This window comes from Eretmochelys imbricata, chromosome 13 (assembly GCF_965152235.1).
Source record: "Eretmochelys imbricata isolate rEreImb1 chromosome 13, rEreImb1.hap1, whole genome shotgun sequence".
Lineage (NCBI taxonomy): Eukaryota > Metazoa > Chordata > Testudines > Cheloniidae > Eretmochelys > Eretmochelys imbricata.
Genome location: NC_135584.1, coordinates 40,129,350 through 40,141,417, shown reverse-complemented (window position 1 = coordinate 40,141,417; position 12,068 = coordinate 40,129,350). Strand labels below are relative to the sequence as shown.

The 12,068-nt window shown below is 42.4% G+C and overlaps 1 protein-coding gene across 1 annotated transcript; it reads right to left on the bottom strand.

Moving 5' to 3' along the window:
* Positions 1 to 11,105: 11,105 nt before the first annotated feature.
* Positions 11,106 to 12,068, bottom strand: LOC144273859 (olfactory receptor 5AP2-like). The gene has a single exon (XM_077832554.1). The coding sequence runs from the start codon at positions 12,066 to 12,068 to the stop codon at positions 11,106 to 11,108; it is 963 nt and encodes a 320-aa protein (XP_077688680.1).

Sequence of the window (12,068 nt, the reverse complement as noted above, 5' to 3'; positions counted from 1 at the left end):
TGAAATAAAAATGAAAACTCATGAAGAGAGAAACTGAAAACTCGTGGCGAACCGGGGAAGACCCGGATGACTGGAAAAAGGCTAATGTAGTGCCAATCTTTAAAAAAGGGAAGAAGGAGGATCCTGGGAACTACAGACCAGTCAGCCTCACCTCAGTCCCTGGAAAAATCATGGAGCAGGTCCTCAAAGAATCAATCCTGATGCACTTGCATGAGAGGAAAGTGATCAGGAACAGCCAGCATGGATTCACCAAGGGAAGGTCATGCCTGACTAATCTAATCGCCTTTTATGATGAGATTACTGGTTCTGTGGATGAAGGGAAAGCAGTGGATGTATTGTTTCTTGACTTTAGCAAAGCTTTTGACACGGTCTCCCACAGTATTCTTGTCAGCAAGTTAAGGAAGTATGGGCTGGATGAATGCACTATAAGGTGGGTAGAAAGCTGGCTAGATTGTCGGGCTCAACGGGTAGTGATCAATGGCTCCATGTCTAGTTGGCAGCCGGTATCAAGTGGAGTGCCCCAAGGGTCGGTCCTGGGACCAGTTTTGTTCAATATCTTCATAAATGATCTGTAGGATGGTGTGGATTGCACTCTCAGCAAATTTGCGGATGATACTAAACTGGGAGGAGTGGTAGATACGCTGGAGGGGAGGGATAGGATACAGAAGGACCTAGACAAATTGGAGGATTGGGCCAAAAGAAATCTGATGAGGTTCAATAAGGATAAGTGCAGGGTCCTGCACTTAGGACGGAAGAATCCAATGCACCGCTACAGACTAGGGACCGAATGGCTAGGCAGCAGTTCTGCGGAAAAGGACCTAGGGGTGACAGTGGACGAGAAGCTGGATATGAGTCAGCAGTGTGCCCTTGTTGCCAAGAAGGCCAATGGCATTTTGGGATGTATAAGTAGGGGCATAGCGAGCAGATCGAGGGACGTGATTGTTCCCCTCTATTCGACATTGGTGAGGCCTCATCTGGAGTACTGTGTCCAGTTTTGGGCCCCACACTACAAGAAGGATGTGGATAAATTGGAGAGAGTCCAGCGAAGGGCAACAAAAATGATTAGGGGTCTAGAACACATGACTTATGAGGAGAGGCTGAGGGAGCTGGGATTGTTTAGTCTGCAGAAGAGAAGAATGAGGGGGGATTTGATAGCTGCTTTCAACTACCTGAAAGGGGGTTCCAAAGAGGATGGCTCTAGACTGTTCTCAATGGTAGCAGATGACAGAACGAGGAGTAATGGTCTCAAGTTGCAGTGGGGGAGGTTTAGATTGGATATTAGGAAAAACTTTTTCACTAAGAGGGTGGTGAAACACTGGAATGCGTTACCTAGGGAGGTGGTAGAATCTCCTTCCTTAGAGGTTTTTAAGGTCAGGCTTGACAAAGCCCTGGCTGGGATGATTTAACTGGGAATTGGTCCTGCTTCGAGCAGGGGGTTGGACTAGATGACCTTCAGGGGTCCCTTCCAACCCTGATATTCTATGATTCTATGATTCTATGAAAAGAGTCATTTTTATCCAGAAGGGAGAATGTGCTTGGAGAAAAATGAAAAACCGGAGAAAAAGAAAGAGTTATATAGACAGAATGAGATAAAAATACACAGAGAGAGAAAGAGATTTTTTATTTCTCCAAATGTTATGAGTAATAAAATATAGACATGTTTAAAGAGAAGTAGCAGATCCTTGCTGTTAAAGCAAAGATATTCGAGCTAACAAGTGTGAAACCTCTTCCTTGCTTTTCCCCTACACATTTCCTGATCATACCTTCTGATCTCTTCATCCACTGACTTACGTTGCGCCCATATAAACTATGTCTATACCAGGCGTGGCAATGGTACATTGAAAGAAAAATGGAAATCCAGAAAAGCACACACACACACACACAAAGAAGAGAGACTATTTTGTTTCAAAATTTTTAGGAGCAATAAAACTCACGTGGTAAAAAATAAAATACACACTTGTCAAAGTTTGACTCAGATTCACAGTTTATCAGACCACTCTGTTTTATTAGCAAAGCTGCTCTGCTAATACATTTAGAAGTGAGCCCCCCGAGTGGGGCTTGTGTCTTTTAATTTATACAGTTTTTTGGAGAACAAGTTACAGAGAAGTTACAGACAAAAGAAGAAAAAGATTTTAGTCACCACCCTTCGAGATCCCTGAGACCAGTCACGTATCTTCAATTACCTGCCACCCTTAACAATCTCCTTTTGCAGCTTCCAGTTAACTTAACTAATTGCCCTTCACACCTTCCATTCTGATGCCTGCTTCTTAGACGTGCTGGCTCTATCTTAATTGCCTCTCCATTCAAAAGCTAACTGTCCCTAAGTGTGCTCCCTCAGATACTTTGTAACATGTTTTGGCATGCCCTCTCATATACAATGTATCCAGCATGTCCCCTTATACAAAGTTATACTTATACAATGTTATACTTCCACACACTCAAGCAACCCATAAACTAGATAAATTCATGGAGGATAAGTCCATTAATCGCTGTTAACCAGGATGGGAAGGGATGGTGTCCCTAGCCTCTGTTTCCTTGAAGCTGGGAATGGGTGACAGGGAATATGTATCTTTATTGCTGTATTGTAAAACGTGAATGTAGTTTACCACTGTGTATTGTGAGAGTGGGCAGGGGAGACATGGCTCCTACCCATAGCAGATGTGGAGAAAATAACTGGTGCCTTTGCCTGTACTGGGCCTGAAACAAACCCCCTTGTAGTCAAGGACTGAGAGTCTTTTCCTTAAGTACAAAGGACTTTGGATCTGGCTCATGATTAAAAGATACAAGATGCTAGAGCGTAGGAAGCATAATGAGATAAAGAATGGTTTGGACTCTATTTTGTATCTCCTAACAGGGTGACAGCTTACCCAGTAGGGGGCTGGTTGGTGATGTGAAGTTGACTTGTGGGGAAGTATGGATTTGATGACGTGCACAAACCCAGTCCAACAGATACCATTCTCTCTTTAATTATATTGCAACCAATACAATTTTACTTAGTGTTGATGAACTGCATAGTAAATCCCTTCACCCACTTTGGTTCCTTACCAAATATATTCAAGAGACCAGATAACCAATGTTAGTCAAGTTTATTTCTATAAACCAGTAATAATATGGTACATTCAAAAGGTAATGGGTTACAGGGAATGTATCACTTGATGATTACCTGTTCCGTTCATTCCCTCTGAAGCACCTGGCACTGACCACTGTCGGAAAGCAGGATACTGGGCTAGATGGACCTTTGGTCAGACACAGTTTGGCTGTTCTTATGTTCTAAATCTGAGAACCATTCATTGCTCTGTCTTAGGCATGTTTTGCTATAACTCATCGGTTCCCCCCAGTATGCTACCTGGAATTAGGATTCCGCTGTGCCCTCTGACCCACCAGTCTGGGCTCCTTCTCACACTTCCTCCGGCATTCACTCAGATAGAGACACACCCTCCTACAGTTACATGCCGGCTCTCTGACCAGCCACTGCATGAACCAACAATAGAGAAGCTACAGTCAAGATAATCAGCAGCTTCCCAGCCTGGGACTCCAGAGCTGCACCACCCTGCCCTGGTCAAAACACCGACCAGTAATAATTTCTTACCTGGTTCGCCTCTTCCTGAATGTGGGGGGAATATGCATACTTGGGCTAACCAAGCTGAGATTTTCCCCCAGACACTTCAGTTAAAGGCACACTGGTTTAAGTTAAACTGCAAACAAGTTTATTAACAACAAAAGTGATTATAAGGGATAGGAAACAGATCAAAGCAGAATCCCAGCAAATAAACAAAAATTCAAACTCATCTTAACACACAAGTTAGATTGACTATGAATGAACAGTTTCTCACCCTGACTGGTGATACCAGTAGTTTGGCAGATTCTCAAGGCACAAGCTGCATTTGCTTTGCAGCTTGGGTTTCTCAGGTTTCCATACACAGGCTAGAAACCTCTTTAACCTGGGTCCAGCACTTCCCCCAGTTCACTCTTTGTTCCTCAGGTCTCTCCAGGAATCCTCTTCTGTGGCGTGATATCACTCCCGGCCTTATATAGCTTTAGCATAGGGTGGGAACCCTTTGTTTCAAAACTCGGTTCCCAGACCAGTTTGTGGAAAAATACAGATGTCCCAAGATGGAGTCCAGAGTCATGTGGTCTGGTCACCTGCCCTGGCAGAGTCATGGCTACCATTACTTACAGGCTCTCTGGAGTGTTCTCAGGAAGGCTCACCAGGTGGGAGATAAGCTTCTCCTAAGGCCAATTGTTTTCCCTAATAGCTCATTACCCTGAATTGGCCCTTCCCAATCACCTATGGAGACTGAAAGCATCTTCACTAGTGGATGTTACCCAGATGTAACTACATTTGAAATACAGATACATAGTCAATATTCATAACTTCAGATACAAAAATGAGACATGCATACAAACAGGATAATCATATTGAGCAAATCATAGCTTTTCCAATGACACCTTAAATGACCCGTCTTGCACAAAATGCATCATAATTGTGCTATAATCAATTCATAATAATATCCCTACGAAGCCTATGGGGTGCAGTGTCACACCATCTACTTTCATTTACTTTCCCACTGGATTGAACAAGCAATCCTATTCTTTCTGACATGGGTGGATGCCTGGGAAGGAATTTTTCATTTCTAAATCAGATTATTTCATTTTAACTGTATTGCTTTCCCTTTCACACAGAAGATCTATTCCCAGCCATACCCTAACCCTAACCCTTCCATCACCTTTTCTGAGACAAGATTATAGTCTTTGCACAGCATTTTCCATTCTCTTCTACTATTCATAGTCTTCAATTATCTCTGTAAACTGAGCTTTGGGTTCCTTCCTGGATTTCTCGATCATGCTGCGCTTCTTGGTGTATTTTGTTGTTATTCCCTTTCCAGAAATTACCATCTCTCCTGCTTGGTAATTTTTCCTTCATATGAAATGATGTAATCTCCCTTGATATTCTGCTGGTGGGAATTTGAAACTATTGCATAAGGAAAGTGAATATTTATTTTTAGAAAGGAAAAATAACAGTACAAGGGCAGTCTTATTACTAACCTCAAAGGGAAAGTCATAGAAAACAACTGATTCCAAAAGGAAAATAATGGAGACAGGAAAACTGTTGACACAAATTGTTTTCTTTTTTTTAAGTTCTGCTCTTGTTCAAAAGGAATTATTTTGGGGAAACTTTTCTGGCCTGTGTTCTACACGAGATCCAACCAGATGATCGCAATGGTCCCTTCTGGCCCTGGAATCTATGAATGATCTCTGGGAACACCTTCCAGAGAGATGGGATATTTCTCTGAAAGGTATCCTCATGTTCAGGTGAACTTGCTGGGTTTCATTCAGGAAACACCACCTGAGATTCTATGGATGGAATTATGCTAAAGACCTCTACTGACCTTAAATTCCTTGGTTTCAGAGTAACAGCCGTGTTAGTCTGTCTTCGCAAAAAGAAAAGGAGTACTTGTGGCACCTTAGAGACTAACCAATTTATTTGAGCATGAGCTTTCGTGAGCTACAGCTCACTTCATCGGATGCATCCATGCATCCGATGAAGTGAGCTGTAGCTCACAAAAGCTCATGCTCAAATAAATTGGTTTGTCTCTAAGGTGCCACAAGTACTCCTTTTCTTAAATTCTTTGATTCTCTCAAGTCAACAGTCCAGATTCCCCTCTCACTTAAACCAAAAGTCATTCAGCTGAGGTAAATAAATTCAAGCTCAGGTAAACCTCATCTCAGTAAGAAATGCCAAGCATTTTATCACTTATATATATCATATGATTGCTGAAGTTTTGATGTATCTTGAAGTGTCATACATTGGGATTGTAAACTCATTTGTTATGTTAATTTTCTGTTAAGATTTTAGCATACCTGTGTGTGCTATAAAATAATAAATAATGCTACCCAGAAAACAATAACTCTAGAAGACCTTACATTGTTCTTGTTATCCAGAGGTACTCTGTGAATAAACATAACATGATGTTTACCCATCAAACCACTTTGGATTTTAAAGGGACCTATGGAAGTTAGAAGCCCAATTCTGAGTAATTTTTTATGACAATTTGGCACCTAATTCTCCTTGTTTTCTTTGAAAATCTCAGCCATAAAGAATCATGAATTTCTGAGTGTATTCTGAAAGAAAATGGCCTGGTCATTAATTAATATGCTTGAGTGTTTAAGTAGTACCTTTTTTTGGGTGGTGTTAATTAACTGATTAGTCACTCAGTACACTTACATTTCTCTAACTACTCCTCAGATAGTCACTCTTACCAAATCTAAGAGTATAGAGTGATAAACAAACTAATGATGAGGAATGGGTCAAACTCCACCAGAAATCATCAACGCTCCACCAACTGGCTTCACACAGGTCCTAGGCCTGGAGCTGTAGCTATGCTTTTGACATGTGTCCACTAGGAAATGGGCCAAAGCTATGAAATTGTCATCGTGTTTTACCAGCATGTAGACAGGAGCAAAAGCACTTGGATTCATATCAGTGAAAAGCCCAGCTGACTGTTCCAAGCGCCTTGTCCTAGCCTGTTTGCAACTGGGGAATTTGGGATTTAAATAACTGAAGTATAAACACAACACAAGAATCCCTCAAAGGACTCTAAACTGTGTCTTCACTAATATATCCCACTGGTGATGGAGGGTTTGTAATTAGGACCTTTGGGTATTAATTAACACCAACATTGGTTGCATCATGTCCTCTGAAATATTGCTAGTAAGTTGCAGTGAGTTTTCAATAGCATGGTCCAAACTATTCCCTGGTGTACCTCCTCTCTTTTCACTGTGGTTATCCCAGGGTCGCATCTGAACCAGTGTGTTTTTATCACTGAGATACTGAGCTGGGTTCTGATAACAGACACACCACTGGAGTAAGGGGAATTACTCTGCATTTACACCAGCATAACTGAGATGAGAATCTGGGCCATTGTGCACATTCTAAGTTCTCCAGCATCTCACAATAATGTGTGATAAAAACTACTGCTATCGAAAGGAGAATGCAGAAGCATGGCTACGTGTTGTGCTTCCATTGTAACCAGTCCGTGCTGCCCATGGAGGTGAGGCACAGTTACAACCCAGACTGTGAAAACAAGCACAGAGCTGGAGAGCTGGGATTAGAGCCCCGGTCCTTTATTTCCAAACACTCAGGGCAGAGTGTCAATGGAATTTGTTTTCCTAAAGATGCAGATAGGAACCTAGTGAGATTTTCAAAAGCAGCAGGGGGGACCATACAAAAAATGGACTTTAGCTCCTAACCACTCTAGGTGCCCAAATCCCAGAATCAGGCCCCGGTAGGATTCTCTAAACCTTCACTCAGCTTCTCCCAAACTCTGTAGGCATCTAAACTCAACGTGGGGCCTACTTTTTGCAGTGAAATGCCCTAGAGTGCCTAGGTTTCTGTCTCTCGGCATGTGCACTGGAGCCTGAGACCAGGCATCTGGAGACATACATCCCTGAGTTCCTCCCCCTAACTCACCTAAGGGGCCCAATCTGGTAGGTGAGCTCACACAAAAAGTTGGGGTGGAAGGAGGGATTCCCTTGTCACTTTTAGCACAGTGGTTAGGGTACTGAGCTGGGATATCAGAGATCCCAGTTCAAGTTCTCCCTCTGTTGGAAGGGGAAAAGGGAGGATTTGAACAGGCTATATTACTTCTCAAGCGAGTGTCGTCACCACTGGGCAGTGGGATATTATGGTATGTGGGACGTCCTCTGTCGCTCCAGTTGAAGCTGTTTCATGCTGGGTAACTAATAGAAGAGTCATTGGGTCAGCAAGAAAGATAACAAATATAAGAGTGACTCTAAAGCCTGCTGGTTAGAGGACTCCACTTCTTTCTGGGGAGACTGTAGAAAACCCCCCCAAAAGTCCTAAATAAAAAACACCATTTCATGACTGGCTTTGTTCATCACTCCCAGATTTGCCCTGAAGAACTGAGAGATGTGAATGTAGAGTTTTGCCCTCCTTACTTATAAATACGAGTATGCTGAGTCTATGCTGAAGCCGTAGAATCAAGTGTTCCTAGAAAGATTTTCAATCCTGGAGTCATGATATTTAGGTTCCTACATTAGTATTTGGCTGTGGAAATTAACTTGAAAAACCCATATTCAAAAATGTTCCACCTGAATTCATGATGCTGCTTTTTATTGGTTCACATTGATTTTCTCAGCTACCTCTGATAGTCCCAGAGGTGGAGATATGAACACTGTAGCTTGTTACGTATTGAAGGATCTTCATGAGGCAAACCAATCAGGTCATCCTCATTTTCTACCACCACAGCCTGACTAAACAAGCGGGGAAACAACAAAGAAGGTAGAAACCACTAAGCTATACCCCTCTGACTCATTAAACCAGCAGAACGTATCCCCCTTTCTTTTGAATAAAAAAAATACATTCACTTGGATTCTCTGAATTCGTGTGCATGGCACAAGTTTAGCCACAGAATTACTCAGGACCTCCTTTACCTTTGTATTTCACAGGCTGTAGAAGAGGGGACTGAACAGGGGAGTCAGGACTGTTTCGAAGAGATGGAACCCTTTGTTCAGGTCTCTCGGTGAGTTGGACTTTGATAACATGTAGACAATAATCAGAGTCCCATAGAACAGGTGGGAGGTGGGAGGAGCAGGTGGAAAAGGCCTTTTGCCTCCAGGGATTAGGAGGACGGTGAAGATGTAGGATATTAAAGTTAAGAGAAAAGGGGGCAGAGTGAAAAGTATAGGCAAATGTTCATTTATTTCTTACAATTCAGACCTATACGATGCAAGAACACCAAAACTGAGGGACAAAGCAGGCTGCTCCCTAAAATAGAGAGGCCTAATGCTAGCCTGGCTGGATGCAGAATGACTCACAACAACCAGAGCATATATTTCTGTATAGAGATCCCCAGTCTGCAATTGGGACCAGAAAATCCCCTTACGCTCAGAGTGACAGCTTGTAATTTAAACACAGTTCTCAATACCCCACACCCTGCATAAGGATGAATTAGGTTGTGACAAAGTTTCTGGCCTATAGGGAGTAGGTGGCTGATCTAGGAAGAGAAATGAAGAGTCGTGATTCTCAGACCTATGTCTTAACCAAAAGACACCCAACCCTTGATGAATAACCCACTCAGTGTGTATTTCGGTCCCGCCAGATGTTCTGTGGCAGAAGATGTCAATTAGAGCTCAGTGAACCATTGATTTTTTATTTCTCTGCCAGTTCTGGAAAATAAAAGCTTCACCACCAGCCTATGAGTCATTCTCACTTACTTTTCATATCCCAATGACTCATTCATGATGAGAATCAATAGTCATTGGGCTAAAAAGCAAATCCAAGGATGACTCTGTAGCTTGGTAGTTAAGACGCACACTTTGGCTGCAGGAGATCGAAGTTCAACTCCCTCTTTCAATGACTATTTAATTATTTATACCCAATGGAACCACTTTTAAAGGAGAGAGAGAGAGAGAGAGAGCTTTTGCAGAGAGTATTCCACAGGCCAGTACACTTCTTTGCAATGTGGGAGACTGAAGACTTCCCCCCTCCCCGCCCCCATCAGGCATGGGGGATATTGAACGTGGGTCTTACACACACACACACACGAGTGCTCTAACCACAAGTTAAATGTTATAACAGGGGCGCGTTGCTGCTCCGCATCTACGTCCTGAAAGATTTTGGTTGCTTGTTGCTGAAAATATCCAGCTAATTTGAGTTAAATTCATGAATCACTTTGGGCTGACCAAATAAACTATTCATTCAAACAAAGCCTGATACTGTATATACCTCCATCTATGAACCGCATACAGCCCTGCATCAGGGGAGAGCAGGAGGGTGGGGTGGGCGGTCAGGTTTATTTTGTGTCTTTGTCTGTTTCTCAGCTGCATCTATCAAATGGTGAATTTTTTTCTTTGACTCCTCTGTGATAGAGGACAGCTTTGGATAGACCTTCATACAAACCACAGCCCCTTTGGTGTTTCCTTCTGTGTCATATGGGGTATGTCTATGCTGCATCTGGACAGTGTAATTCCCTTCTCTGGCAGAGCTACACAAACCATCTTTGATTGAGCTACTTTGCTGAAAGCAGAAGTGTACCCTGGGAAGCACAGACTAGCTGCCCGTGCCCCGTCCCACCTGAGATCCTGTACACACGTGGCTATCCAAACCTGCAGCCTGTGCTGCCATGTTCTTACTTCTAGCTTTGTGCTGCTAGCTGTACAAAACTTTTCCTTTTGGAAAATCTTTGAAAAGCAAGCCTAGCGTTTAATATTAAGTTCTGGTTATCTAACAGTCTTCATTAGGGTTCATGTACGTCTACCCAAGCTGGGAATTACACGTCCCAGCTGCAGGGTAAACATACCTGTGGTTGAACTCTAAATATCTTTCATTTCCAATCTCTTGATTTTTTGTTATGTCTTCTAGATTTGTTGATATGACACTGATAGGATAAAGATATTTCAAAACCCAGCCCCAAAGTCTTTATTTAGAGTTCTAGAGAGCTTAAGGGAGTTAGACGGGACATTTCTGTAATTCAGCAGGGTTCCATACTCTTGGTTCGCCTAAATTGGAAGTTCAACCTCTTAATTATATGAGTCTTCCTCTGTTTATTGACAACTTCATTTTTCCAGTGGAGAGATGAAGTGGTATGTGGTCACAGGTTTCCACCAGTGTACAGGTTTCCAACAGTATAACCAACAGCACAACCTGACTGCATGTCTTCCATCAATATTTAATGGTTTTCTATTTCTAGATACATATTATGGAGAAAGTTGCAGGAAGAAATCAAACAGCCATTGTAAAATTCATCCTTGGACACTCAATAACAGACTTGCATCCACTTCATGTGGATTTATACAAGTACCACTTTTCATAAAGAATGTCTCTTACAGTATCAAGTTTTATATAAAGAAATGTCTCATAAATGTATGAAAGATAAATCCTCAAAAAGTAGCAGAGTAACAGAAAGAAAGAAAGAAAGAAAGAAAGAAAGAAAGAAAGAAAGAAAGAAAGAAAGAAAGAAAGAAAGAAAGAAAGATGAAGTCAGGTCAATAAGGGGTAACCCTGTTCTCAAGGACTCAGATGGGCCATGTCTAAAAAACTGTATCTGTTCATCTCTATTTTACTATATGCTAAAATTTGTCCTTTAAGGTTCTATGCCTTTTCTGGAAGCAATCAGTTTAAGAATAGCTTTTCTCAGGGACTCATTGACCTCTTTGTTTCTCAGGCTGTAGATGACAGGATTGATCATGGGAGTCAGGACTGTGTAGAAGACAGAAAATAGTTTGTGTAGGACCTTGAGAGTATTAGCTGTTGGAACCACATAGACAGTAATCAGTGTCCCATAGAAAACTGTAACCACAATGAGGTGAGAGGAGCAGGTGGAAAAGGCCTTTTGCCTCCCTGTGGTGGAAGGGATTCTCAGGATGGTGGCGATGATACAAATGTAGGATGTCAGGGTCAGTAGACAGGGCACAAGTGTCCCTATGGCAGAGATAGTAAATGTTACCAGTTGAAGCGTCTGGGTGTCATCACAGGACAGCTTAATCATGGGTGAAAAATCACAAAAGAAATGATCAATTTCTTTGGAATTACAGAACGTTAATCGGAAAAAGAAAATATGTATTATGGCGCAGCCCACAAAGCTACTTATCCAGGATCCTGCCACTAACTGGAAACAAACCCTGCCATTCATCAGAGCAGCATAACGGAGTGGATTGCATATCGCTACATACCGATCATAAGACATTGCCATGAGCAGCAGACATTCTGTAGATGACATGACACCAAATAAGTATAATTGCAGAATGCAGCCCTTAACAGAAATGGATCTGTCCCCAGTCAGGAGACTGACCAGCAGCCTAGGCAGGATGGTGGAGGTGTAGCAGGTCTCCAAGCAGGACAAGTTCCCCAGGAAGAAGTACATGGGGATGTGAAGGTGCTGATCAGTCACAACTAGCGCAATAATGAGGATGTTCCCTGCCACAGTCACAATGAAGATCACTAGAAACACGAGGAAGAGAAGGGGCTGCAGCTCAGGGACATTCCCAAATCCTAAAAGGATGAATTCCACGATGGGTGTTTGATTTCTTCCTTCCACTTTCTCCAT